Source organism: Tursiops truncatus, chromosome 15, assembly GCF_011762595.2.
Source record: "Tursiops truncatus isolate mTurTru1 chromosome 15, mTurTru1.mat.Y, whole genome shotgun sequence".
Lineage (NCBI taxonomy): Eukaryota > Metazoa > Chordata > Mammalia > Artiodactyla > Delphinidae > Tursiops > Tursiops truncatus.
This window is the reverse complement of record NC_047048.1, coordinates 64,230,359-64,256,850: the sequence shown is the minus strand read 5'-3', so window position 1 is coordinate 64,256,850 and position 26,492 is coordinate 64,230,359. Positions and strand designations below refer to the sequence as shown.

At 37.4% G+C, this 26,492-nt stretch overlaps 1 protein-coding gene across 6 annotated transcripts in view; it reads left to right on the top strand.

The window, feature by feature from the left end:
* RBL1 (RB transcriptional corepressor like 1) overlaps positions 1-26,492 on the top strand; it is an 82,172-nt gene that overhangs the window by 23,044 nt on the left and 32,636 nt on the right. For 3 of the 6 annotated variants that reach the window (XR_012326284.1, XM_019950755.3, XM_033840943.2), the window contains 7 exons: positions 2,380-2,492; positions 2,683-2,786; positions 7,715-7,852; positions 9,661-9,840; positions 12,460-12,592; positions 16,614-16,880; positions 18,461-18,672. Coding sequence is in view for 5 of the 6 variants with exons in the window: in XM_019950755.3 (XP_019806314.2) it covers positions 2,380-2,492; positions 2,683-2,786; positions 7,715-7,852; positions 9,661-9,840; positions 12,460-12,592; positions 16,614-16,880; positions 18,461-18,672 (1,147 nt within the window). In the remaining variant the exon portion in view is untranslated. The remainder of the gene's footprint in view (positions 1-2,379; positions 2,493-2,682; positions 2,787-7,714; positions 7,853-9,660; positions 9,841-12,459; positions 12,593-16,613; positions 16,881-18,460; positions 18,673-26,492) is intronic. The other 3 variants (XM_019950756.3, XM_019950758.3, XM_019950757.3) reach the window with 3 other exon arrangements.

The window sequence follows — 26,492 nt, the reverse complement described above, 5'->3', positions numbered from 1 at the left end:
AAAAATAGAAAAATGGGACTATATCCCACTTAAATACTTCTGTACAGCATTGAAAATAATTAGTAGGATGAAAAAGCAACCTACTAGAATAGAAGAATGCAATTGCAAACCATATATCAGATAAGGGGTTAATAGCCAGAGTATATAAAGAACTCCTACAACTCAAACAACAAAAAACAAAACAAAAAAACAACAAACACCTGATTTGAAAAAGGGGCAAAAGACTTAAATGGACATTTCTCCAAAGAAGACATAAAAATAACCAACAAGCATGTGAAAAAATTCTCAACATTACTAATCATCAGGTAAATGCAAATTAAAACCACAATGAGATATCACCCGTTAGAATGGCCACTATCAAAAAAACAAAATAATAAATGTGTTGGTGAGTATCAGAATTGGCACTCCATTGGTGGGATTATAAATGGTGTAGCTGATATGGGAAACAGTATGGAGATTTCTCAAAAATAGAATTTTTATGACCTAGCAATCCCACTTCTGGGTATATATCCCAAAGAGTTGAAAACAGGATCTCAAAGAGATAGCTGCACACCCAAGTTTATTGCAGCATTACCCATAAGAGCCAAGATATAGAACCAACCTAAATGTCCACTGTTGAATGAATGAATAAAGAAAATGTGGTATGTACAACAGAATATTACTCAGCCTTAAAAAGAAAGAAATTTTGTCATATGCTACAATATGGATGAATCTTGAAGACATTATACAGAGTGAAATAAGCCAATCACAAAAAGACAAATACTGCATGATTCCACTTATATGAGGTATCTAAAGTAATAAGACTGATAGAAACAGAAAGTAGCATGGTGGTTGCCAGGGGCTGGGGGAGGGGGGAAACAGGGAGTTGTTGTTCGATGGGTATAGAGTTTCATTTATGCAAGATGAGAAAGTTCTAGAGATCACTATACAATAACATGCACATAGTTGACAGTAATGTACACTTAAAAATTAAGAGGGTAAATTTGTTATGTGTTTTTACCACATAATAAAATTTTAAAAAGACAACCTATTTGGAAGAAAATATAACTCAAGAGGCACAGCTTTGCATTAGAAGAACTTGATAAGAATATAAAATGTTTTTGCCATATATGCTACATGGCACATGATGCTGCACATGATGCTGGTCTTTTTGAACATGGGACCGGGAATTCTGAACCCTGCACTAGTTATTTGGCTTTGGGCAAATCACATTGTTTCTCACAGTCTTGGATTTGTTTGTCATTTCTGAATTAAGACCTGTATTCTGTGTTTTATTGATAGAAAGGTAACAGAGTTAATAATATAAAAGTAACAGGATTAATTGCTTCTTGCCAAATGTCTTTTTTTTTTTTTTTTTAATTTAATTTTTGGCTGCGTTCGGTCTTCATTGCTGCAAGCAGGGGCTACTCTTCGTCATGGTATGCTGGCTTCTCATTGCGGTGGCTTCTCTTGTTGCAGAGTATGGGCTCTAGGCGCGCAGTCTTCAGTAGTTGCAGCACTTGGGCTCAGTAGTTGCGGCACGTGCACCCTAGAGCGCTAGTGCTTCAGTAGTTGCGGTGCGTGGGCTCAGTAGTTGCAGTGCACAGTCTCTCGGGCGCTCGGGCTTCAGTACTTGTGGCTTGCAGGCTCTAGAGCACAGGCTCAGTAGTTGTGGTACACAGGCTTAGTTGCTCTGCAGCATGTGGGATCTTCCCAGACCAGGGATCGAACCCGTGTCCCTTGCATTGGCAGGCAGATTCTTAAACACTGTGCCACCAGGGAAGTCCATCTTCCTTTTTAATGCTACATTTTTTTAATTTGTTATTCTTTTGGCTTTGATAAGAACTAAATGCAGTTTATTGTTCCAGCACAATATATACATAAATGCTGCCTATCATTTTCTTAAATCAGATGAAGAAATCTTTCTTAAATCAGGTTTATTGAAGTATAATTTATATACAAGAGTCATCCTTTTTACTGTACAGTTGTATGAGATTTGACAAATGTATACAGTTGTATAACCATCACCACCATGATCAAGACATAGAACAGTCCCCCCAAATTTATGCCCCTTTGTAGTCAATCCCTATGCCATCCCCAGCCTCTGGAAACCACTGATATGTTTTCTGTCCTTAGAATTTTGCCTTTTTAGAATTTCATATAAATAGAAGCATAATAGAGAGAACATTGACTCCCGTAATGTTGAAATTCCAAAACAATATGCCAAATGATTATATGTAAAGGCTGTAGACTGGTTTGAAATATGCTGTGTTTACATATCTAGGTTTACACCTGAGAATAGGACTTTGGTCACTAAAAACTAGACTAATTCTTGAATGAAGAAATGTTGGTACTCTGGAATTTTTTTTCTGTTAATTAGGTTCCTTTTGTATTTTTTAGGTCTTGTATGCGTAATCCTATGGAAAACATTATGAAAACAGTGAAACTAATAGGAGAGACTTTCTGCCAACACTATACCCAATCAACAGATGAACAGCCAGGATCTCACATAGGTAAGAAGACAAAACTGAAATTGATAAAGCATTGAAAGTAGATAGATTGTTCCAAGAAAAATAGAAACTCAAGTTTTTTCTTTCCCTGCAATTTTTAATATATCTGATTGAAGCTTATATAAGTTTTGTTCTTTAGTTCTTAACAGCTACGTTTATTTAGCACGTGTTTTCCCTTTGTTTCCCCCCGTAGATTTTGCTGTAAACAGACTAAAGCTTGCAGAAATTTTGTATTATAAAATATTAGAGACTGTAATGGTTCAGGAGACACGAAGACTTCATGGAATGGACATGTCAGTAAGTAAATTCACTCTCCCAGCGACTGGCGAGGTCTACAGAACGTAAGCTTGGAAGCAATGTGTTGAGAGCCTCTGTAGTTCATTGTGGGGCTCAGCAGTTAATGGCAAACTTACCCATGATGACATCTTAATTGGCCTTAGTTGTCTTTGGCACACCCAGTGCTAGCCACCTCTAGGCAGAAATGTGAAATATGTAAAATTTTTCTTTGATGCACCATCATTATCCTTTCCCTTTGGTCAGTTTTTTTGTCCTTCGTTCCTAGCTAGCTAATAATGAAATCCCCCAACTATTAAACCAACTGATAATTAAAATATCTAGCCATACCGCTCAGGGAGTTTTGAGGAATAAAATGTTGATGGCTTTTTTTTTTTTTTTTGCTTCATTTTCGTTGGACATTTGATCAAGTCTGATCACTCTCTCCAATAGCTATGTAAAGGAATTTTTCTAAGAAGTCAAACTTATCATATGATCTTTGTTTCCTCCTCCTCTCTCTTGTCACTCTTGAAGCCTTCTGACCTTCAATTCCAGTAAGAACAAGTTGATGTTTGGAGGTGCTGCTTAACTAGTGTAATAAAATTTCTCTGTGTTTGCACCCTGGAAGTTTTCCTCTATGTTGGTTCCCCATTTTTCCTGGATTCCACGTCTTTCTTTTTCATGATTTACTAATACTTGATAGAGCATATGCTCCCATAGCTTCTGGAGAAAGAAGTAAATTTTCAACTTTTTATTTTGAAATAATTATAGATTCACAGAAAGTTGCAAAAGTAGTACAGAGGGATCCCATGTATCCATTTGCCCCCAGTGGTTACATTGTACATAGTATATCAAAACCAGGAAATTGACATTAGAACAATGTTTGTGTCTTGCTCTTTACCCTTATATCACATGTGTAGATTAGGTAACCACCACCAAAATCAAGATACAGAACTGTTCTTTCGCCACAAAGATCTCCCTCATACTACCCCTTTTTAAGTGACACTCAGTCTCTTTAGCCACTAATTTATTTTCCATATCTAAACTTTTATAATACACTCTTATGAGTTCTTTTTGTTTATATTTTTTGAGGTTTATTTTATGACCCAGGATGTGGTTTTTCTTGGTAAATGTTTTGTGCACTTGAAAAGATTGTGTGCTGTTGTTTGGGTGGAGTGTTCTGTAAATGTCAGTTCTATCTTGTTGGTTAATGGTGTTGAATTCTTCTGTATCCTTGCTAATTTTTGGTTTAGTTCTATCAGTTATCGAGAGGAGAGAAAGGTATTGATGTCTCCAAATAAAATTGTGGATTTGTCTCTTTCTCCTTTCAGTTCTATCAGATTTTTTTTTAATTCATATAGTTTGAAGCTCTGCTGTTTGATGCATAGACATTGAGGATTACTATGTCTTCTTGGTGAATTAATCATTTTATCATGACAGAACATCCCTCTCTGAGTCTGGTAATTGTCTTTGTTCTGAAGTCATCTGGCTGATGTTTATACAGGCATACCTAGTTTTATTGTGCTTCACTTTTTTGTGCTTCACAAATAGTGACTTTTTAATAAATTAAAGGTTTGCAGCAACCCTGCATCAAGTCTATTGGTGCCATATTTCTAACAGCATTTTCTCACTTCATTTCTCTGTGTCACATTTTGCTAATTGTAGCAATATTGCAAACTTTTTCACTACTATTGTATTTGTTATAGTGATCTGTGATTAGTGATCTTTACTATTGCAAAAAGATTACGACCCACTGAAGCCTCAGGTGATGGTCAACATTTTTTAGTAATAAAGTAATTTTTAATTAAGTTATTTTTTTAGACATAATGCTATTGCACACTTCATAGATTATAATATAGTGTAAGCATAACTTTTACGTGCATTGGGAAACCAAAAACATTTGTGTGACTTACTTTATTGCGATATTTGCTTTATTGCATATTCACTTTATTGCAGTGGTCTGGAACCTGGTATGCCTGTATATCTTTTTCCATTCTTTTTTTCTAAAACTAATTAATTTATTTATTTTTGGCTGTGTTGGGTCTTCATTTCTGTGCAAGGGCTTCCTCTAGTTGTGGCAAGCGGGGGCCACTCTTCATCGTGGTGCGCGGGCCTCTCACTATCGCGGCCTCTCTTGTTGCGGAGCACAGGCTCCAGACGTGCAGGCTCAGTAGTTGTGGCGCACGGGCCTAGTTGCTCCGCGGCATGTGGGATCTTCCCAGACCAGGGCTTGAACCCGTGTCCCCCGCATTAGCAGGCAGATTCTCAACCACCGCACCACCAGGGAAGCCCTCTTTTTCCATTCTTTTACTTTCAATCTACCTGTAACATCCTTTGAAATTAGTTTCTTGTAGGCAGCATATAGTTGTCATGTTTTTTGTAATCTACTGTGTCAGGCTTTTTGTTTTAATAGGTAAATTTAATTTACCCATTAAATTTAATTATTAATTTGTTAGGGCATAAGTCTGCCATTTTATATTTTGTTTTCTGTTTTCTTTTTCCTACCTTCCTGTGGGTCAATTTGAACATTTTTAGACTGTGTATCTTTGTATAGATTGTTTCTTTACTGGTTGCTGTAGGTATTACATTATACATACATAATTTCACAATCCAGTGGTATAGACATTTTATCAGCTCAAGTAAAGCATGGAAACCTTACCTTGCCTTAAGTGTCTTTTTTAAAACTGCATGAATGTCTTTATTTTATTGTATTTTTTTATTTTTTGGCCACACCACGCGACATGTGGGATCTTAGTTCCCTGACCAGGGATCAAACCCACACCTCCTGCATTGGAAGCGTGGAGTCTTAACCACTGGACCGCCAGGGAAGTCCAGAATGTCTTTATTTTAGATTCACACTTGATTAATAGTTGTCTTTGTATAATTTTATGATTTTAAAGGCATTGCTCCATTATCTTCTAGATTCCAGTATTGCTAGTTAGAAATCCAGTGGCATTCTAATTCTTTGTATTGGTATGTGACCTGTTTTTACTTTCTGGAATCTTAGTTATCATTCTTTTATCACTAATGTTCTGAAATTTATAATAGAGTGCCTTAATCGTGGGTCTTTTCATTCATGTGTTGGGCATTCCTACAGAGTTCCTCTTTTAGTCCAGAAATTTACGTCCTGCAGTTCTAGGTCATTTTATTGCATTATTTCTTAGATAATGTATTGCCCACAATTTTATCTTTCTGGAGCTTTTATGATTCAGATAAAGGACCTTCTGGATTAATCCTCTTATTTTCGATTTCTTTGTCTTTTTGTGCTACTTCTAAGGATATTTACTCAATTTTTCACCATCCAATTCTGAAGAATTTTTTATTTTAGCTGTATTTTCATTTCTAAGACTTATTCTTTGAGGTTAATTTAGATTTCTTTGAGGTTTTCTTCTGATGCCTGCATTGTCTCTGTTTCCTCTGAGTTTCTTTTCCATTTGTTTTGATCTTTGTTTTTCAGTTGGAGGCTTTCCTCAAATGTTGGATTATTCCTCAAATGTTGGATTACACCTTTGTCTTTCAGTTGGAGGCTTTCCTCAAATGTCTACTTTCTGAATGAGTCACTAAAAATGAGACAGTAATAAACCCTGATGTTGACAAAACAGTTTGGCTCAAAGCTCTGTGTGCAAGAGTGAGAATAAAAGTCCAGTAGCCTCAAGTGATCGTGTAGTATAGGGACCCTCAACTGTTGGTGTCTTTAAGACTTCTCTGGAATATTTCAGTTTCTTTAGAAAAGTATCTGCCTGGCTGTTCGTGTTATAGAGCAGAGCAAGGAAGGGAAACTTGGTCTCACAATTCAGTCTGCAGACTTTCACCTAAAACCACGGTCTCTTCTATACCTGGTGTTCTCAAGCTCTGATTCTCTCTAGTTCAGTTTCTGTAGAGAATAATTCTCTAGATCCTTGTTGGGATAGACTAAAGACCTATCATCTGACTCCTTAGAGTGGATGTTGGGTGGGGACCTGAGGACTTCTGACTACCATAAACTTAAAAATCACCCATCCATGTCAGCCCCTGCCTAACCTGTACTTTTCATTCTGCCTGTGCCTTCAGTTGCTGTGTTTTTCCCGAGTAGAGTGCAGCAGATTCATTTGTTTTAAGTGTCTCTCTTCAGGCCCTTATGTTTGACCATCCTACTTTCTGCTGAGTAATTTGTCATCCTTTCATCCAGTTTCAGTTTTCATATATGGTTTGCGGTTACAATTAACTCCTTGTTCTATCCAAGATATTTTCTATTGCTTATTCTCTTTGTTGATTTGGAATGGTATTTGAAAGAAGGATGGCAACAAACACCATTTATAGAACTGAAAACTTATGTTAAATTTTAAACTCAGTGGTGAAATAGGACTTTATCTTTTGTTTGTTTGTTTGTTTGGCCACGCCACGTGGCATCGGGAGCTTAGTTCCCTGACCAGGGATCGAATCCATGCCCCCTGCAGTGGAAGCATGGAGTCTTAACCACTGGACTGCCAGGGAAGTCCCAAGACTTTATCTTAGTAAAATATTTCTTTCTCTGAACTTTTAAAAATCTTAGCTGTGATTACTACACCTTTGATTTTAGTGTTTTGATTAATAAACACTGCCCTCATGTTGACAAAACAGTTGACATAAAACTGTCATTTAAATAAAGGAGCCCAATTCTTATGCTTTTCTCTTGGCAGGAATATTAATTATTTTATTATTTACTCCAGTTTCAAAGTAGATTGTTGCTTATGCCTCATTTGAATTTAACATCTGTCACTGAGCAAGACTGTATCTCATAAGAAAACTATCAGTTTAAGAACTCAGATTTTTATCTCTGGTAATCTAGTATAATATAATGTACACTTATATAAGTTATGGTTTATAACTTACATAAGATATGTTATTTTTTCTTGTTTCTATAGTCTTCTTTACATAATGGCAGAGGCTAAAATTGAGAAATTTATTAAACTGTGGTCTTTCTCTTCCCCAAGGTTCTTTTAGAGCAGGATATATTTCATCATTCCTTGATGGCCTGTTGTTTGGAAATTGTGCTCTTTGCCTATAGCTCACCTCGTACTTTTCCCTGGATTATTCAAGTTCTTAATCTGCGACCATTTTATTTTTATAAGGTGAGATGAGAGCAAAGTTCTGTTATGGTGTGCCTCAGGTAAACATTCTGTTTGTCTTAATGCTGAAGAAGTGAGCTGTAGTGATGTCTGGAAAATATTTCCAGAGGTATTGTGAAAGCATTCCTTTTAGGGTGGAATCAAGGACAAAAGGGAGAGGAAGAGAGGGGATCAGTAAATTAAGCCAATCTCATAGCTTCAGTTTTTCCATCACTGACTTGCAAATGTGGCCAGGAACTAGGTCGTTAAGTTTGAATTTCCATATTATGAATGAAAATCATAATCCTGTTAAATAGATGTGTGATGAAGAACAAAAACTCTTTCTCTCAGGAGAAAGAAAAGGTCTAAAATTAATTGTGGTCATGGTCTAGCTACTGAGGCTGTAATAACAGATGGTGCTCCTTCCCCAAATTTGAGCTAATTCACTGTGGATGAATCTTAACTTACTTACCCTTTTTTACCTGCTAGAACCTTTTTCTTACAGAATACAGAGGTCACAGCTGCAGTAACTAATGTTACCTGATGTCTGAATTTAAGACTGATGCTATTATTATACTGGTTGGCATAATTTAGTTAATATTTTGTCATCTGTGTTACTTGAAAATTATTGATTATAGAAAAGTTAGTTTGATGAGTTAAATTTTTATACCTAAAGTTACAGAAATGCAGATCACTGAAAACCCTATCCATTTTAATTGTTGATTGAGTGGAATTTAAATTCTTTTTAGTTTTGTAAGGAAAATTGCTTCTCTATATTTACTTTAATGTTTATGTATGTGTTTCAGATTTTCCATTAGGAAATATATGTAATTTTATCTGAGGAAAAAGTTTAGTTTTTGCCCTCACCTAATAACAATTCATTGTTTTTTGTAACATCCTTTTTTCATTCAAGAAGTTAAATGCTGTTGTTGTTGTTGTTTTTTAATAAATTTATTTATTTATTTGTTTTTGCCTGCGTTGGGTCACGGGCTTTCTCTAGTTGCTGCCAGCAGGGGCTACTCTTTGTTGTGGTGCGCCGGCTTCTCATTGTGGTGGCTTTTCTTGTTGCTGTGCATGGGCTCTAGGCACGCAGGCTTAAGTACTTGTGGCTGGCGGGCTCTAGAGCACAGGCTCAGTAGTTGTGGCGCACGGGCTTAGTTGCTCCACAGCATGTGGGATCTTCCCGGACCAGGGCTCGAACCTGTGTCCTCTGCATTGGCAGGCGGATTCTCAGCCACTGCGCCACCAGGGAAACCCAATGCCGTTGTTTTTTAACCACATAAATAATATATACTCCTTGAAGAAAAACAGAAAATACACACAAATGTAGATATTAAAGTCATATATTATAATCCTAATTACAAATAATAATCACTATTAATATTTTTATATATATGCTTACAGACTTTGCTCTAGATATTTACTCTTATTAAAATGGAACTATAGTGTATATAAGCAAAGTTCCTTTTAAATATGTTATTCATTCTTTCTTTTGAGCTGTTGGGAGGAATAGTCTGAGAAGGGGCAGTGAATTCAAAATAGCATTGGACTGGGAACCCAAGACCTGACTTCTACCACTGTTGGGCTGTTGACCACTTTCACCTATCATTGCCTCTGTTTTCCATGTGTAAAATAAAACATGAAAACCAGAAATGTACGTGCAAGTATTTTGAAAATCTTAAAAACTTCTTTATAAATTAAAAATATATTAATAAGCCATAGAATTATGGTTCAAAGATATTCTTGGTTCTGTGTCATTAATAACAGCAGAGCTAGCCATACATGTCAGCCTAGTCTAGAACTGACTACTTGAGACCACATTACTTTCTCAGTTTTCTCTTCTCCAGGTTATTGAGGTGGTGATCCGCTCAGAGGAAGGACTCTCCAGGGACATGGTGAAACACCTGAACAGCATTGAAGAACAGATTTTGGAGAGTTTAGCATGGAGTCATGACTCTGCTCTGTGGGAGGCTCTCCAGGCTTCTGCAAACAGAGTTCCTACCTGTGAAGAAGTGAGTTAGGGCAAGGCTAATAATCCCATCATTTTATGAAAGCAGCTTTATTGAGACGTGATTCCCATACCATACAATTCACCCATAAGTATACAATTCAGTGGTTTTTAGTATATTCATAGGTATGTGCAGTCATCACCACAGTCACTTTTGGAACACACCACCTCAACAAGAAACTTTACGTATCACTTCCCTAACCTCTGTCTTCTTGACCTAGCCCCTAAGCAACCAAGTAATCTACTTTCCATCTCTATTGATTTCCCTGTTCTGGACATTTCATGTAAATGGAATCATACAATATGTGGTCCTTTTAAACTGACTTCTTTTTTTTTTTTTAAAAACATCTTTATTGGAGTATAATTGCTTTACAATGGTGTGTTAGTTTCTGCTTTAAAACAAAGTGAATCAGCTATACATATATCCCCATATCTCCTCCCTCTTGCATCTTCCTCCCACCCTCCTTATCCCACCCCTCTAGGTGGTCACAAAGCACTGAGCTGATCTCCGTGTGCTATGCGGCTGCTTCCCACTAGCTATCTAGTTTACATTTGGTAGTGTATATATGTCCATGCCACTCTCTCACTTTGTCCCAGCTTACCCTTCCCCCTCCCCATGTCCTCAAGTCCATTCTCTACATCTGTGTCTTTATTCCTGTCCTGCCCCAAGGTTCTTCAGAACCTTTTTTTTTTTTTTTGATTCCATATATATGTGTTAGCATATTGTATTTTGTTTTTCTCTTTCTGACTTACTTCACTCTGTATGACAGACTCTAGGTCCATCCACCTCACTACAAATAACTCAATTTCGTTTCTTTTTATGGCTGAGTATAACTGACTTCTTTTATTAGCATAATGATTTTAGGTTCATCCATGTTGTTGTATGTATCAGCACTTTGTTCCTTTTTACAGCTTACTAATATCCCATTGTATGGATATAGCAGTTTGTTTATTTATAAACTTGTGTTGTTTCCACCCTTTGACTATTATGAATAATGCTGCTATGAACATTCATGAACAAGTTTTTGTGTGGACATACGTTTTCATTTTTCTTTTTCTTTCTTTTTTTTTTTGTGGTACGCGGCCTCTCACTGTTGTGGCCTCTCCTGTTGTGGAGCACAGGCTCCGGACGCCCAGGCTCAGTGGCCATGGCTCACGGGCCTAGCCGCTCCGCGGCATGTGGGATCTTCCCGGACCGGGGCACGAACCGTGTCCCCTGCATCGGCAGGCGGACTCTCAACCACTGCGCCACCAGGGAAGCCCTTCATTTTTCTTGAGTATATGGCTAGCAGTGGAATTGCTGGGCCATATAGTAACTCTTTTTAAGCTTTTGAGGAACCGTCAGACTGTTTTCCAAAGTGGCTGCACCATTTAACGTTCCCACCATCAGTGTATAAAGTTTCTAATATCTCCACATCCTCTCCAGTGCCTATTATCTGTCTTCTTGATTCTAGCCATCCTAGTAGGCATGAAGTATTATCTCACTGTGGTTTTTTTTTTTGCATTTCCCTGATGGCTAATGATGTTCAACATCATTTCATGTGCTTATTGGCCATTTCTTTATCATCTTTGGAGAAATATCTATTCAGATCCTTTGCCCATTTTTTATTTGGGTTGTCTTTTTATTATTGAGTTATAGGTTCTTTATATATTTTAGATACACTCCTTTATCCGATATATGATTGGTAAAACTTTTCTCCCATTCTGTGGGTTGTCTTTTTACTTTCCTGATGATGACCTTTGAAACACAAAAGTTTTAAATTTTGATGAATCCAGTTTATTCTTCTGTTGCTTGTGCTTTCAGTATCAGATCTAAGAAACCATTAATCCCATCATTTTTAATTTTTTAAATATCCATATAAAGAATTAAACACTTTTAATTAGTAGTATTTACAATAAAAAGATTAAAAGCTTCTACCTAATGCACACAAATTGCACATTTAACAGTTTAGTATCATGAGAAATTGAGTTTTTTCCCTTCACCTCTGTGTTATTCTTTTTTAACTCCTGTCTATACATCCTACTTTGCTTTTCTGTGTCTCCTTATACTTCATTAATCTTCTTGAGTTTTTCTCTAATCTCAAACAACTGAAAGAACGATTTAGGAAGAACTGAAAAGATGATTTCTTAAAGCCTCTCTTCCATGCTTCTTTGGTCTTTTGCAGCAGACTATGATTAATTGGGCAATCTTCAGTATTCATCAATATTTCCATTATGGAATCCATTGGGAAGTGGGAAAAAAAAGCTATGAACTTAAAAGAGAAGGATTTGGGTTGAAGCCCTTGCTGTAATATTTAGTAGTACTGTGTCCTTGGGCAGATTTCACATTTTTGAGCCTCAATTTTCTCATCCATAAGTGAAGAATAGCAGTGCCTACCTCATAGGTTTACTTCTAGTGGTCAGTAAACTTTACTAGATATATTATAAGATTAAGTGAGTTGAACTCTTTACATATCTTTAACAATGTTAACTATTGAGCACTTTATGCAAGCTGTTATATTTTGTGAAGGACAGGGAAATAAAACAGTAAAAAGTTAAGAAGACTTTCTTTCTCATTTTTTCTGTTATGTTTTGATCAGTGGGTTTATCTGTGTGTAAAGCAGAGGGTTTTTGTTTTCTACAGGTTATATTCCCAAATAATTTTGAAACAGGAAATGGGGGAAATGTACAGGGACATCTTCCCATGATGCCAATGTCTCCTCTAATGCATCCAAGGGTCAAAGAAGTTCGGACTGACAGTGGGAGTCTTCGAAAGGGTAGGTTCAACATTGGTAAAACAATGAAAAAATAACAAACATCTTTTTTTAGAGAAAATTTCAGGTCTTGCCTAACGTATTATTAAGAAATACAATTTTTTTATCAAGATTTGAAACGGGATTAATGTTTATGCCAATACCCCGTGTGGCTCATTGTATACTTTTTTATATTAAAGTAATAAGATTTCCACTCTGATTTTGAATCTAATCTATTTTTTAAATTGCAATGTCTATTATTGTGGAAATAGTATTTTGGCTTTTTCATAAATATACACAACTTTTCCTCAATGCTAATGGAAAACTATTTAAGCTAAATACCTACTTTTCCAAATGTGATAAAAGTTATATTCTTTATCTCTAAGTCTTTATAGAAAAATAAATGTTTAAAGCAGAACAAAGAACTCTTTGGGATATTAAATTCATCTAATAAATTACTTATCTATGCTCTCTCAAAATAGTTCATTTGAGCCTTACTAATAGGAAGATTTTAGTGCATTATTCTTTATTTTCTCTTGTGGTGTAGCAAACTGATGTGTGCATCTTCTGGATTATTTAACTCTTGGATTTTTAAAAATCACTTAAAATCTTCTGATGACAATATCCCTGAATAAACCTCAGATGTACAAGTATTCAGGTTATATAGTAAGGTAGCTCAAGACCCACTTTTGGACTATAATTGTGTGTGTCTTGCTTTACACGTAGTATAAGGTCATGAAAATGTGCACACTGTGCATGCAAAACAGTCTTCATTAAGCAAGGGGAATAATTAGGATTGTTTTATGACCTTTAAAAATCTTGTCAAAGCTAAAAACTCTCTTACTGTCAATTATTAATATTTAAACAAATTTAAAAATAGTAAAAATATTTACTTAGTACACTACAATTGGAAACATTGAGAATGAAAGTGTTTTGTTTTTTAAAGTCATAAAGAATAGTTTAAATGGTGCTTGCCACTTTCTTCTCATATAACTTACAATACTGAGTGAGCTTCTTTCCTGTGCCTTGGTGAACTGTCGTGTTCCTTTCTAAGTTTGGACCAGCTCTTAACATTTTATCCTTTGTGCTTTCAGTGTTGTGAAATATTTCTGAAAGTTCCTTTAAAGTGAAGTTTTTTGCCATCATAACTTCCTGTTGGATGTCTTCATCCTATTTATCTTAACAACTTTTCGCATTTATATCAATAAGTCTCATCTTCACACAGCTCTTCTGGCTGTATATCTAATCTCTTGAATAGCAGCAGTGTCAACATTCCTAGGGTCAGCTATTTCTTCTATAACTTCATTAACAATTTTAATTTCACTTCCAGCATTATCACTTTTCAATTCTTTGTTGAACTTTCACTTTTTTGGGGGGGCCATTCCTTCTTTCATTTGTCTATTTTCATTCGTCTATTTTGTAAAATGCGGGTTTATCACTGGGAAATAAGGAGACAACATAACCATATGCTTTGCTGCCTGCATGAATTGAACCAGCAGATTTGCCCTGAACAATCACCAACAGACTTTGAAAGAAGTAACAGGATTGGTCACTGATCATGATGCACATCTATTTTTCACACAGTGATTTATGTAAATCCTCATGGGAAAAGTTTGTAGTTTATGCAGTTACTCACAGTTAATATACCATGGCAACTGAAATCTGAACCTTTTTGTTAAGGCTGTCGTTAATTTATGCTATGATAACTGAAACTCATGCATACTTTAACTGTACAAAGCATGAACTCTGTGCGTATGCATGTGTGTGTATCTGACTATAATGTGTATGTATGTATAATATATATTATATATATAATATATGTTATGTGTGTGTGTGTGTGTGTGTGTGTGTGTGTGTGTGTGTGTGTGTGTGTTTGCAGCCTGGCTAGAGATATCAGAACTAAGATCATGAAGAAATGGTCACTAAATGTAATTCTGTCCTGGTGGTGGAATTTTGAGTGTTACCTTTTTCATTACAGTTTTTTGGTATCGTTTGAGTTTTTTCAGTGAGCTTTTAAAAATTGAGATATAATTCACATCGCATAAAATTCACCCTTTTAAAATATACAATTCAGTATATTTACAAGACTATACAACTATCACCATTATCTAATTCCAGAACATTTTTATCACCCCACCCCCCCCAAAAAAAAAACCTGTATCCAACAGTAATCACTCTCTATTTCCTCCTCTACCAAGACCCTGGAACTACTAATCTATTCTTTGTCTCTATGGATCTTCCTTTACTGGACATTTCATATAAATGGAATTATATAATATGTGACCTTTGTGATTGGCTTCTTTTACTTATCATGTTTTCAAGATATATATGTTGTCGCATGTGTCAACACTTCATTACGCTGAATAATTCTTCATTGTATGGATATACTGTATATTGTTCGTTCATTCGTTTGTTAATGGACATTTGGATTATTTCCACTTGTTGGCTTTTATGAATAACGCTGCTGTGAACATTCAGGTGATATATTATTTTTATAATTAGAAGAAAACGGTATTTTCTTATAGGGGTTCAGGCAAGAGAATCAAATAATGGAAAATCCTTAGAAAACAATAATATTGAGCCTTGACTCTGGGAGAAAAAAGACAATTTATTAACTTATATATTTGTTAAATTTTTATTGTCTACTGCAGCTTTTCCAGTACTGTGCTAGGCAGAGCATCATTTCAAGGGGCTTGCAGCTAACTTCATGGCTATAACATGAGTTTTCCCTTGAAATGTCAGCTCTGAACATTCCAAGTCAGATTCAAGGGCTGCATTGATTTTCTTAGATATAAGGTATCCAGGTAGACTTCTGTTAAGGGGTAATGGGAGCTACAATAGAACTTTCCACTTTTTTACTAAGACTGGGAGTCAGAGTTGCTTTTATAACCTCCAGAATTATGGAGAGATTTTTATTAAACCATGACTATTCCTCACTTACCTCAGTAATACAGAGAGCTGTCAAATTATTGCCAGAGGTAATTTTTATACCATTTAAACATGTTTTGAAAATAGATGACATGGCTGTCTAATTATCTAGTAATTGTAAAAATAATTAGTGAAATGTTTTTACTTTAAAAACATGTTATATACCTGTAAAGAAACAGTGGGTTGAGGGAAGTAGGGGGGAAATGGTGGGAAAAGATGTAGGATTGGCTAGGAGAGGCTTTGCACCTAGTGGAGATGGAAAGGAGAGCAGTTTCTGCAGAAGGATAGCACTGGAAAAGAGGTTTAATCCATACTTTACTTTCTTTTTGATCAACACACTAATGCCTCAGATTAAGGCAAGTTAAGCAGAGTCATAACACTTCTACTCATCTTTATCTTCTAGTGGACTTATAAAAGATGATTCTGCCTCTACTAAATCAGAAAGCCACAGCTACTGCCTTAAACTATTTGAAGTGTGGGCATGTGGTGAAGGCAAAATTGTGAACCAAATCACTGATTTTTCCTTCTAATCAGGAGTTATTTACTAGATAAGATTGGGAGACAGAAGCTAGTTGGACTACTGAAATTTAGCAGTCACCACATTCTACTTCTCACCTTCTACTTTACCCTTAATATTTTGCTTCTTTAATATAGGCAGAGGTTCAAGAAACCAGGAAGGTGAGCTCTCATTATTTTATTATTTTATTTTATTTTATTTTCCTTTTTTTTTTTTTTTTTTTTTTTGCGTTACGCGGGCCTCTCACTGCTGCGGCCTCTCCCGCTGCAGAGCGCAGGCTCCGGACGCACAGGCTCAGCGGCCATGGCTCACGGGCACAGCCGCTCTGCGGCATGTGGGATCCTCCCGGACTGGGGCATGAACCCGCGTCCCCTGCATCGGCAGGCGGACTCCCAACCACTGCGCCACCAGGGAAGCCCCATAATTTTATTTTAATATTTACTTCATTCTTCTCTCTCCCACTAGACTCGATTATTCCATGAGGACAGAGGCCATGTTATTAGCATAGTAACTCAATCTCTGTTTGTTGAATGAGTGAGTAAACCTGACTTATTATTTTGGAATACATGTCAAACTGTTATAAATTTTTCTCTTTATTAGATACGCAACCATTGTCTCCAATTTCTGTCCATGAACGCTACAGTTCTCCTACCGCTGGGAGTGCTAAGAGAAGACTTTTTGGGGAAGACCCCCCAAAGGAAATGCTTATGGACAGGATCATAACAGAAGGAACAAAATTGAAAATTGCTCCTTCTTCAAGCATTACTGCTGAAAATATATCAATTTCACCTGGGCAAAGTCTTCTAACAATGGCCACAGCCATAGTAACAGGGACAACAGGACATAAAGTTACAATCCCATTGCATGGTAACATTTTGATGCATTTATTTTATATTTTTTCTGAGTTGGGTGAAAATTTAAGAAATGTCTTATTGGACTGATCACATGGTCTTATTATTCCAGTATTTTTTCTTGAACCTATATACTTTTTTTTCTCTTTGGCTGCGTTTGGTCTTCGTTGCTGTGCATGGGCTTTCTCCAGTTATGGGGAGCAGGGGATACTCTTCATTGCAGTGCGCGGGCTTCTCATTGCGGTGGCTTCTCCTGTTGCGGAACACGGGCTCTAGGCGTGCGGGCTTCAGTAGTTGCAGCACACGGGCTTCAGTAGTTGCAGCACACGGGCTTCAGTAGTTGCGGCGCGAGGGCTCAGTAGTTGCGGCCCGAGCGCATGTGGGCTTCAGTAGTTGTGGCACATGGGCTTAGTATTTGTGGCTTGTGGGCTCTAGAGTGCAGGCTCAGTAGTTGTGGCGCACGGGCTTAGTTGCTCCATGGCATGTGGGATCTTCCCAGACCAGGGATCGAACCTGTGTCTCCTGCATTGGCAGGCAGATTCTTAACCACCTCGCCACCAGGGAAGTCCCTGAACCCATACTTTTTTTTCTCTAAGAGCAGTTTTAGGTTCATGGCAAAATTGAGCCTTCCTTGTCATCAACATCCTGCACCAGAGAGACACATGTGTTACAACTGATGAACTTTCATGGACACATCATTATCACCCCAAGTCCATAGTTTGCATTGGGGTTCACTCTTTGGTGTTGTACAGTCTATGAATTTTGACAAATGTCTAATGACACATATCTACCATTATACTGTTATACAGAATAGTTTCACTGCCCTAAAGATCCTCTGTGCTCCACCCTTTTGTTTTGTTTTGAACCTATAGAGGCATTCCTAGTATTATTGCACTTTGCTTTGTTGCACTTTACAGATACTTTTTTTTTTTTTTTTACAAATTGAAGGTTTCTGGCAACCCTCTGTTGTCATATGATGATTAGCATTTTTTAGCAACAAAGTATTTTTTAATTGAGTTATGTACATTGTTTTTTAGTCATAATGCTGTTGCACACTTAATAAACTGCAATATAGCATAAACATAATTTTTATGTGCACTAGGAATCCAAAAAATTCATGTGACTCACTTTATTATGATACTCAATTTATTGTAGTGGTCTGGAACCAAACTCGCAATATCTCTGAGGTATGCCTGCACTGTTTTTTGAATTTTCACATTTTATAAATTTACAACCCTCTTTGTTAGGACTTATTTTATTTTCTTATCTGAGTTTTACAAATAAGTGCATTGAGGAAGAATTTTGTTTATTGATTAAAAACATCTCCTTTAGAGCTCAAAAGAACAATTTTATTGTTTCAGAGCAGAAATAGAAAATAAGAGTATCATAACCTAGAATTACTATTTTTGTGGCTTTCTTCTAACATATTCCTATGCATAAATAGATAGATAGATAGATAGGTAGGTAGATAGATAGATAGATAGATAGTAAAGGAAGGAAGGGAGGGAGAGAGGGAGGAAGGAAGCAAGGAAGGAAGAATTGACAACTTTTCTGGGACACACTTCTAAAACTAAGAACTCTTGCTTGTACATTCAGGTATTGCAAATGATGCTGGAGAGATCACACTGATACCAATTTCCATGAATACAACTCAGGAGTCCAAAGTCGAGAGTCCTGTATCACTTACGGCTCAGTCATTAATTGGTGCTTCTCCAAAACAGACCCATTTGACTAAAGCACAAGAGGTACATTCAGTTGGAATAAGCAAACCAAAGAGAACTGGGTCCTTAGCACTGTTTTATAGAAAGGTACGTGTTTTTATAGCATCTAAAAAGGTCTCCTTTAATCAATGCAAGAAAGATTGAGTAACAGAGGGCAGCTTTAGCCTTCTTTTTTTGTGTGTGGTAAAATATACATGAAATTTACTATTTTAACCATTTTTAAGTGTACAGCTAAATGTCATTAGTACATTCGCATTGTTGTGCAGCTTCCACCATCATCCACCTCCAGACTTTTTCATCTTCCTAAACTGAAACTGTGTACAGTTTAAATAGTAACTCCTCATTTCTTCCTCCCACCCCCAGCCCCTGGTAGCCATTATTCTACTTTCTGTCTCTATGAATTTGACTACTCTAGGTACCTCATATAAGTGGAATTATATAATGTTTGTCCTTTTTTGACAGGCTTATTTCACTTAGCATAATGTTTTCAAGGCTCTTCCATATTGTAGCATGGTCAGAATTTCCTTCCTTTTTAAAACTAATATTTCATGGTATGTATATACCATATTTTGTTTATCCATTCATCTATAGATGGACATTTGCGTTGTTTCTACCTTTTGGTTATTGTGAGTGAATAGTGTTGCTATGAACATTAGTGTACAGGTATCCAAGTCTGTTTTCAATTCTTTTGGGTACATACAGAAGTGGAATAGTAATTCTAAATTTAATTTTTGAGAAAATGCTATGCAGTTTCCCACAGTGGCTGCACCATTTATATTCCTGCTAGCAACATACAAGGTTTTCCACAATATTGTGAAATACAAGTGTTTTTCTCTTTCTGACTTACTTCACTCTTTATGACAGTCTCTAGATCCATCCACCTCACTACAAATAACTCAATTTTGTTTCTTTTTATGGCTACGTAACATTCCATTGTGTATATGTGCCACATCTTCTTTATCCGTTCATCTGTCGATGGACACTTAGGTTGCTTCCATGTCCTGGCTGTTGTTAGTAGAACTGCAATGAACATTGTGGTACATGACTCTTTGAATTATGGTTTTCTCAGGGTATATGCCCAATAGTGGGATCGCAGGGTCATATGGTAGTTCTATTTTTACTTTTTTAAGGAACCTCCATACTGTTCTTCATAGTGGTTGTATCAATTTACATTCCCACCAGCAGTGCAAGAGGGTTCCCTTTTCTCCACACCCTCTCCAGCATTTATCGTGTGTAGATTTTTTGATGATGGCCGTTCTGACCGGTGTGAGATGATAACCTCATTGTAGTTTTGATTTGCATGTCTCTAATGATTAGTGATTTTGAGCATGCTTTCATGTGTTTGTTGACAATCTGTATATCTTCTTTGGAGAAATGTCTGTTTAGATCTTCTGCCCATTTTTGGATTGTGTTGTTTGGTTTTTTAATATCGAGCTGAATGAGCTGCTTGTATATTTTGGAGATAAATCCTTTGTCATTTGCTTCATTTGCAAATATTTTCTCCCATTCTGAGGATTGTCTTTTCATCTTGTTTATGGTTTCCTTTGCTGTGCAAAAGCATTTAGGTTTCATTAGGTCCCATTTGTTTATTTTTGTTTTTATTTCTATTACTCTATGAGGTGGGTGAAACAGAATCTTGCTGTGTTGTATGTCATGGAGTGTTCTGCCTATGTTTTCCTCTAAGAATTTTATTGTGTCTGGCCTTACATTTAGGTCTTTAATCCATTTTGAGTTTAGTTTTGTGTGTGGTGTTAAGGACTGTTCTAATTTCATTCTTTTACATGTAGCTGTCCAGTTTTCCCAGCACCACTTATTGAAGAGGCTGTCTTTTCTCCATTGTATATTCGTGCCTCCTTTTTTAAAGATAAGGTGACCATAGGTGCGTGGGTTTATCTCTGGGCTTTCTATCCTGTTCCATTGATCTATACTTCTGTTTTTGTGCCAGTACCATATTGTCTTGATTACTGTAGCTTCGTAGTATAGTCCAAAGTCAAGGCGCCTGATTCCTCCAGCTCTGTTTTTCTTTCTCAAGATTGCTTTGGCTATTCGGGGTCTTTTGTGTTTCCATGCAAATTGTGAAATATTTGTTCTAGTTCTGTGAAAAATGCCATTGGTAGCTTGATAGGGATTGCATTGAATCTGTAGATTGCTTTGGGTAGTATAGTCATTTTCACAATGTTGATTCTTCCAGTCCAAGAACATGGTGTGCCTCTCCATCTGTTTGTATCCTCTTTGATTTCTTTCATCAGTGTCTTATAGTTTTCTGCATACAGGTCTTTTGTCATCCTTAGGTAGGTTTATTCCTAGGTATTTTATTCTTTTGTTGAAGTGGTAAATGGGAGTGTTTCCTTAATTTCTCTTTCAGATTTTTCATCATTAGTTTATAGGAATGCAAGAGATTTCTGTGCATTAATTTTATATCCTGCTACTTTACCAAATGCATTGATTAGCTCTAGTAGTTTTTTGGTAGCATCTTTAGGATTCACTATGTATAGTATCATGTCATCTGCGAACAGTGACAGTTTTACTTCTTTTTTCACAAGTTGGATTCCTTTTATTTCTTTTTCTTCTCTGATTGCTGTGGCTAAAACTTCCAAAACTATGTTGAATAATAGTGGTGAGAGTGGGCAACCTTGTCTTGTTCCTGATCTTAGTGGAAATGGTTTCAGTTTTTCACCATTGAGAACAATGTTGGCTGTGGGTTTGTCATATATGGCTTTATTATGTTGAGTTAAGTTCCCTCTATGCCTACTTTCTGGAGAGTTTTTATCATAAATAGCTGTTGAATTTTGTCAAAAGCTTTTTCTGCATCTATTGAGATGATCATATGGTTTTTATTCTTCAATTTGTTAATATGGTTTATCACATTGATTGATTCTGTATGTTGAAGAATCCTTGCATTCCTGGGATAAACCCCACTTGATCATGGTGTATGTTCCTTTTAATGTGCTGTTGGATTCTGTTTGCTAGTATTTTGTTGAGGATTTTTGCATCTATGTTCATCAGTGATATTGGCCTATAGTTTTCTTTTTTTGTGACATCTTTGTCTGGTTTTGGTATCAGGGTGATGGTGGCCTCGTAGAATGAGTCTGGGAGTGTTCCTCCCTCTGCTATATTTTGGAAGAGTTTGAGAAGGATATGTGTTAGCTCTTCTCTAAATGTTTGCTAGAATTCTCCTGTGAGTCCATTTGGTCCTTCGCTTTTGTTTGTTGGAAGATTTTTAATCACAGTTTCAATTTCAGTGCTTGTGATTGGTCTATTCATGTTTTCTATTTCTTCCTGGTTCAGTCTTGGAAGGTTATACCTTTCTAAGAATTTGTCCATTTCTTCCAGGTTGTCCATTTTTTTGACATATAGTTGCTTTTAGTAATCTCTCATGATCCTTTGTATTTCTGCAGTGTCAGTTATTATTTCTCCTTTTTCATTTCTAATTCTATTGATGTGAGTCTTCTCCCTTTTTTTCCTGATGAGTCTGGCTAGTGATTTATCATTTTTGTTTTTCTTCTCAAAGAACCATCTTTTAGTTTTATTGATCTTAGCTATTTTTTCCTTCATTTCTTTTTCATTATTTCTGATCTCATCTTTATTATTTCTTTCCTTCTGCTAACTTTGAGGTTTTTTTGTTCTTCTGTCTCTAATTGCTTTAGGTGTAAGGTTAGGTTGTTTATTTGAGATGTTTCTTGTTTCTTGAGGTAAGATTGTATTGCTATAAATGTCCCTCTTAAGAACTGTTTTTGCTGCATCCCATAGGTTTTGGGTTGTCGTGTTTTCATTGTCATTTGTTTCTAGGTATTTTGTGATTACCTCTTTGATTTCTTCAGTGATCTCTTGGTTATTTAGTAGTGTGTTGTTTAGCCTTCATGTGTGTGTATTTTTCACACCTTTTTTCCTGTTATTGGTATCTAGTCTCATAGCATTGTGGTCGGAAAACATACTTGATATGATTTCAATTTTCTTAAATTTAGCAGGGCTTGAGTTGTGACCCAAGATATGATCTGTCCTGGAAAATGTTCTATGAGCACTTGAGAAGAAAGTGTATTCTGTTGTTTTGGGATGGGATGTCCTATAAATATCAATTAAGTCCATCTTGTTTAATGTATCATTTAAAGCTTGTGTTTCCTTATTTATTTTCATTTTGGGTGATCTCTCCATTGGCGAAAGTGGGGTGTTAAAGTCTCCTACTATTATTGTGTTGCTGTCGATTTCCCCTTTTATGGCTGTTAGCATTTGCCTTATGTACTGAGGTGCTCCTGTGTTGAGTGCATAAATATTTACAAATGTTATATCTTCTTGGATTGATCCCTTGATCATTATTTAGTGTCCTTCCTTGTCTCTTGTAACATTCTTTATTTTAAAGTCTACTTTATCTGATATGAGAATTGCTCCTCCAGCTTTCTTTTGATTTACATTTGCATGGAATATCTTTTTCCATCCCCTCACTTTCAGTCTGTATGTGTCCCTAGGTCTGAAGCGGGTCTCTTGTAGACAGCATATATACGGGTTATGTTTTTGTATCCATTCAGCCAGTCTATGTCTTTTGGTTGGAGCATTTAATCCATTTACATTTAAGGTATATATCAATATATGTGTTCCGGTTACCATTTTCTTTATTGTTTTGCATTTGTTATTGTAGGTGTTTTCCTCTCTTGTGTTTCCTGCTTAGGGAAGTTCCTTTAGCATTTGTTGTAAAGCTGGTGTGGTGGTGCTGAATTCTCTTAGCTTTTGCTTGTCTGTAAAGGTTTCAGTTGCTCCATCAAATCTGAATGAGATCCTCGATGGGTAGAGTAATCTTGGTTGTAGGTTTTTCTCTTTCATCACTTTAAATATGTCCTACCACTCCCTTCTGGCTTGCAGAGTTTCTGCTGAGAAATCAGCTGTTAACATTACAGGGATTCCCTTGTATGTTATTTGTTGCTTTTCCCTTGCTGCTTTTAATATTTTTTCTTTGTATTTAATTTTTGATCATTTGATTAATATGTGTCTTGGCGTGCTTCTCCTTGGATTTATCCTGAATGGGACTCTCTGTGCTTCCTGGACTTGACTGACTATTTGCTTACCCATATTAGGGAAGTTTTCAACTATAATCTCTTCAAATATTTTCTCAGTCCCTTTTTTTTCTCTTCTTCTTCTGGGACCCCTATAATTTGAATGTTGGTGCGTTTAGTGTTGTCCCAGAGGTTTCTGAGATTCTCCTTGATTTTTTTCATTCTTTTTTCTTTATTCTGCTCTGTGGTAGTTATTTCCACTGTTTTATCTTCCAGGTCACTTATCTGTTCTTTTGCCTCAGTTATTCTGCTATTGATTCCTTCTAGAGAATTTTTTATTTCATTTATTGTGTTGTTCATCATTGTTTGTTTGCTCTTTAGTTCTTTTAGGTCCTTGTTAAACGTTTCTTGTATTTTCTCCATTGTATTTCCAAGATTTGGGATCATCTGTACTATCATTACTCAGAATTCTTTTTGAGGTAGACTGCCTGTTTCCTCTTCATTTGTTTGGTCTGGTGGGTTTTTACCTTGCTCCTTCATCTGCTGTGTATTTCTCTGTCTTCTCATTTTGCTTAACTTACTGTGTTTGGGGTCTCCTTTTCGCAGGCTACAGGTTCATAGTTCTCGTTTTTGGTGTCTGCCCCCAGTGCGTAAAGTTGGTTCAGTGGGTTGTGTAGGCTTTCTAGTGGAGGGGACTGGTGCCTGTGTTCTGGTGGATGAGGCTGGATCTTGTCTTTCTGGTGAGCTGGACTGCATGCAGTGGTGTGTTTTGGGGTGTCTGTGACCTTATTATGATTTTAGGCAGCCTCTCTGCTAATGGGTGGGGTTGTGTTCCTGTCTTGCTAGTTGTTTGGCATAGGGTGTCCATCACTGTAGCTTGCTGGTCATTGAGTGGAGCTGGGTCTTCACGTTGAGATGGAGATCTCTAAGAGAGCTTTCGCCATTTGATATTATGTGGGGCTGGGAGGTCTCTGGTGGACCACTGTCCTGAACTCAGCTCTCCCACCTCAGAGGCTCAGACCGGACACCTGGCCGGAGCACCAAGGCCCTGTCAGCCACATGGCTCAGAAGAAAAGGGAGAAAAAAAGAAAGAAAGAGAAATAAAATGAAGTTATAAAAATTAAAAATATATTATTAAAAATAAAAAATTAGAAAGTAAAAAAAAAAGAAGTGAGAAACCAAACCAAAAAACAAATCCACCAATGGTAATAAGTGCTAAAAATTATACTGAAAAAAAAAAAAAAAGACAGAACCCTAGGACAAATGGCAAAAGCAAGGCTATACAGACAAAATCACACAAAGAAGGATACACATACACACTGGCAAAAGGAGAAAAAGGAAAAATGTATGTATATTAAAAAAAGGAAGAGAGCAACAACCAAATCAATAAACCTATCTACCAGTGATAATAAGCTCTAAATTCTAAACTAAGATAAACATAAAGCCAGAAACAAATTTGATGCTGAAAGCAAACCCCAAGTCTATAGTTGCTCCCAAAGTCCACTGCCTCAATTTTGGGATGATTCGTTGTCTATTCAGGTATTCCACAGATGCAGGGTACATCAGTTTGATTGTGGAGATTTAATCCGCTGCTCCTGAGGCTGCTGGGAGAGATTTCCCTTTCTCTTCCTTGTTCGCACAGCTCCTGGAGTTCAGCTTTGGATTTGGCCCCACTTCTGCGTTTAGGTCGCCTGAGGGCGTCTGTTTCCCTCCCAGGCAGGACGGGGTTAAAAAGTAGCAGCTGATTAGGGGGCTCTGGCTCCCTCAGGCCAGGGGGAGGGAGGAGTACAGAATGCGGGGCAAGCCTGCAGCGGCAGAGGCCAACATAATGTTGCAACAGCCTGGGCATGACGTGTGTTCTCCCGGGGAAGTTGTCCCTGGATCTCGGGACCCTGGTAGTGGCGGGCTGCACAGGCTCCCGGGAGGCGAGGTGTGAGTAGTGACCTGTGCTTGCACACAGGCTTCTTGGTGGCTGCAGCAGCAGCCTTAGCATTTCATGCCCGTCTCTGGGGTCCACGCTGATAGCCACGGCTCGCACTCGTCTCTGGAGCTTGTTTAGGTGGTGCTCTGAATCCCCTCTCCTCGCGCACCCTGAAACAATGGTCTGTTGCCTCTTAGGCAGTTCCAGACTTTTTCCCGGACTCCCTCCCAGGTAGCTGTGGCTGACTAGCTGCCTTCAGTCTGTGTTCACGCAGCTAGCTCCAGTCCTCTCCCTGGGATCTGACCTCCGAAGCCCGAGCCTCAGCTCCCAGCCCCCACCCGCCCCGGCGGGTGAGCAGACAAGCCTCTCAGGCTGGTGAGTGCTGGTCGGCACCGATCCTCTATGTGGGAATCTCTCCGCTTTGCTCTCTGCACCCCTGTTGTTGCGCTGTCCTCTGTGGCTCCAAAGCTTCCCACCCGCCATCTCCACCAGTGAAGGGGCTTCCTAGCGTGTGGAAACTTTTCCTCCTTCACAGCTCCCTCCCGGAGGTGCAGGTCCCATCCCTATTCTTTTGTCTCTGTTTTTTCTTTTTTATTTTGCCCTACCCAGGTACGTGGGGAGTTTCTTGCCTTTTGGGAAGTCTGAAGTCTTCTGCCAGTGTTCAGTAGGTGTTCCATAGGAGCTGTTCCTCATGTAGATGTATTTTTGATGTATTTGTGGGGAGGAAGGTGATCTCCACGTCTTACTCCTCCACCATTTTGAAGCTATCTCCTTACTGCAGTTTTGATTTGCGTTTCCCTGATGATTAGTGATATTGAGCATCTTTTCATGGGCTTATTGGCAATCCTTTTACCTTCCTCAGCGAAATGTCTATTCAAGTCCTTCGCCCATTTTTTGAGTTTTTTATTGGTGAGTTGTAAAAGTCCTTTATATTGTCGAGATGTTAATTCCTTATCAGATACATGATTTGCAAATATCTTCTCCCATTCCATGGGTTGCCT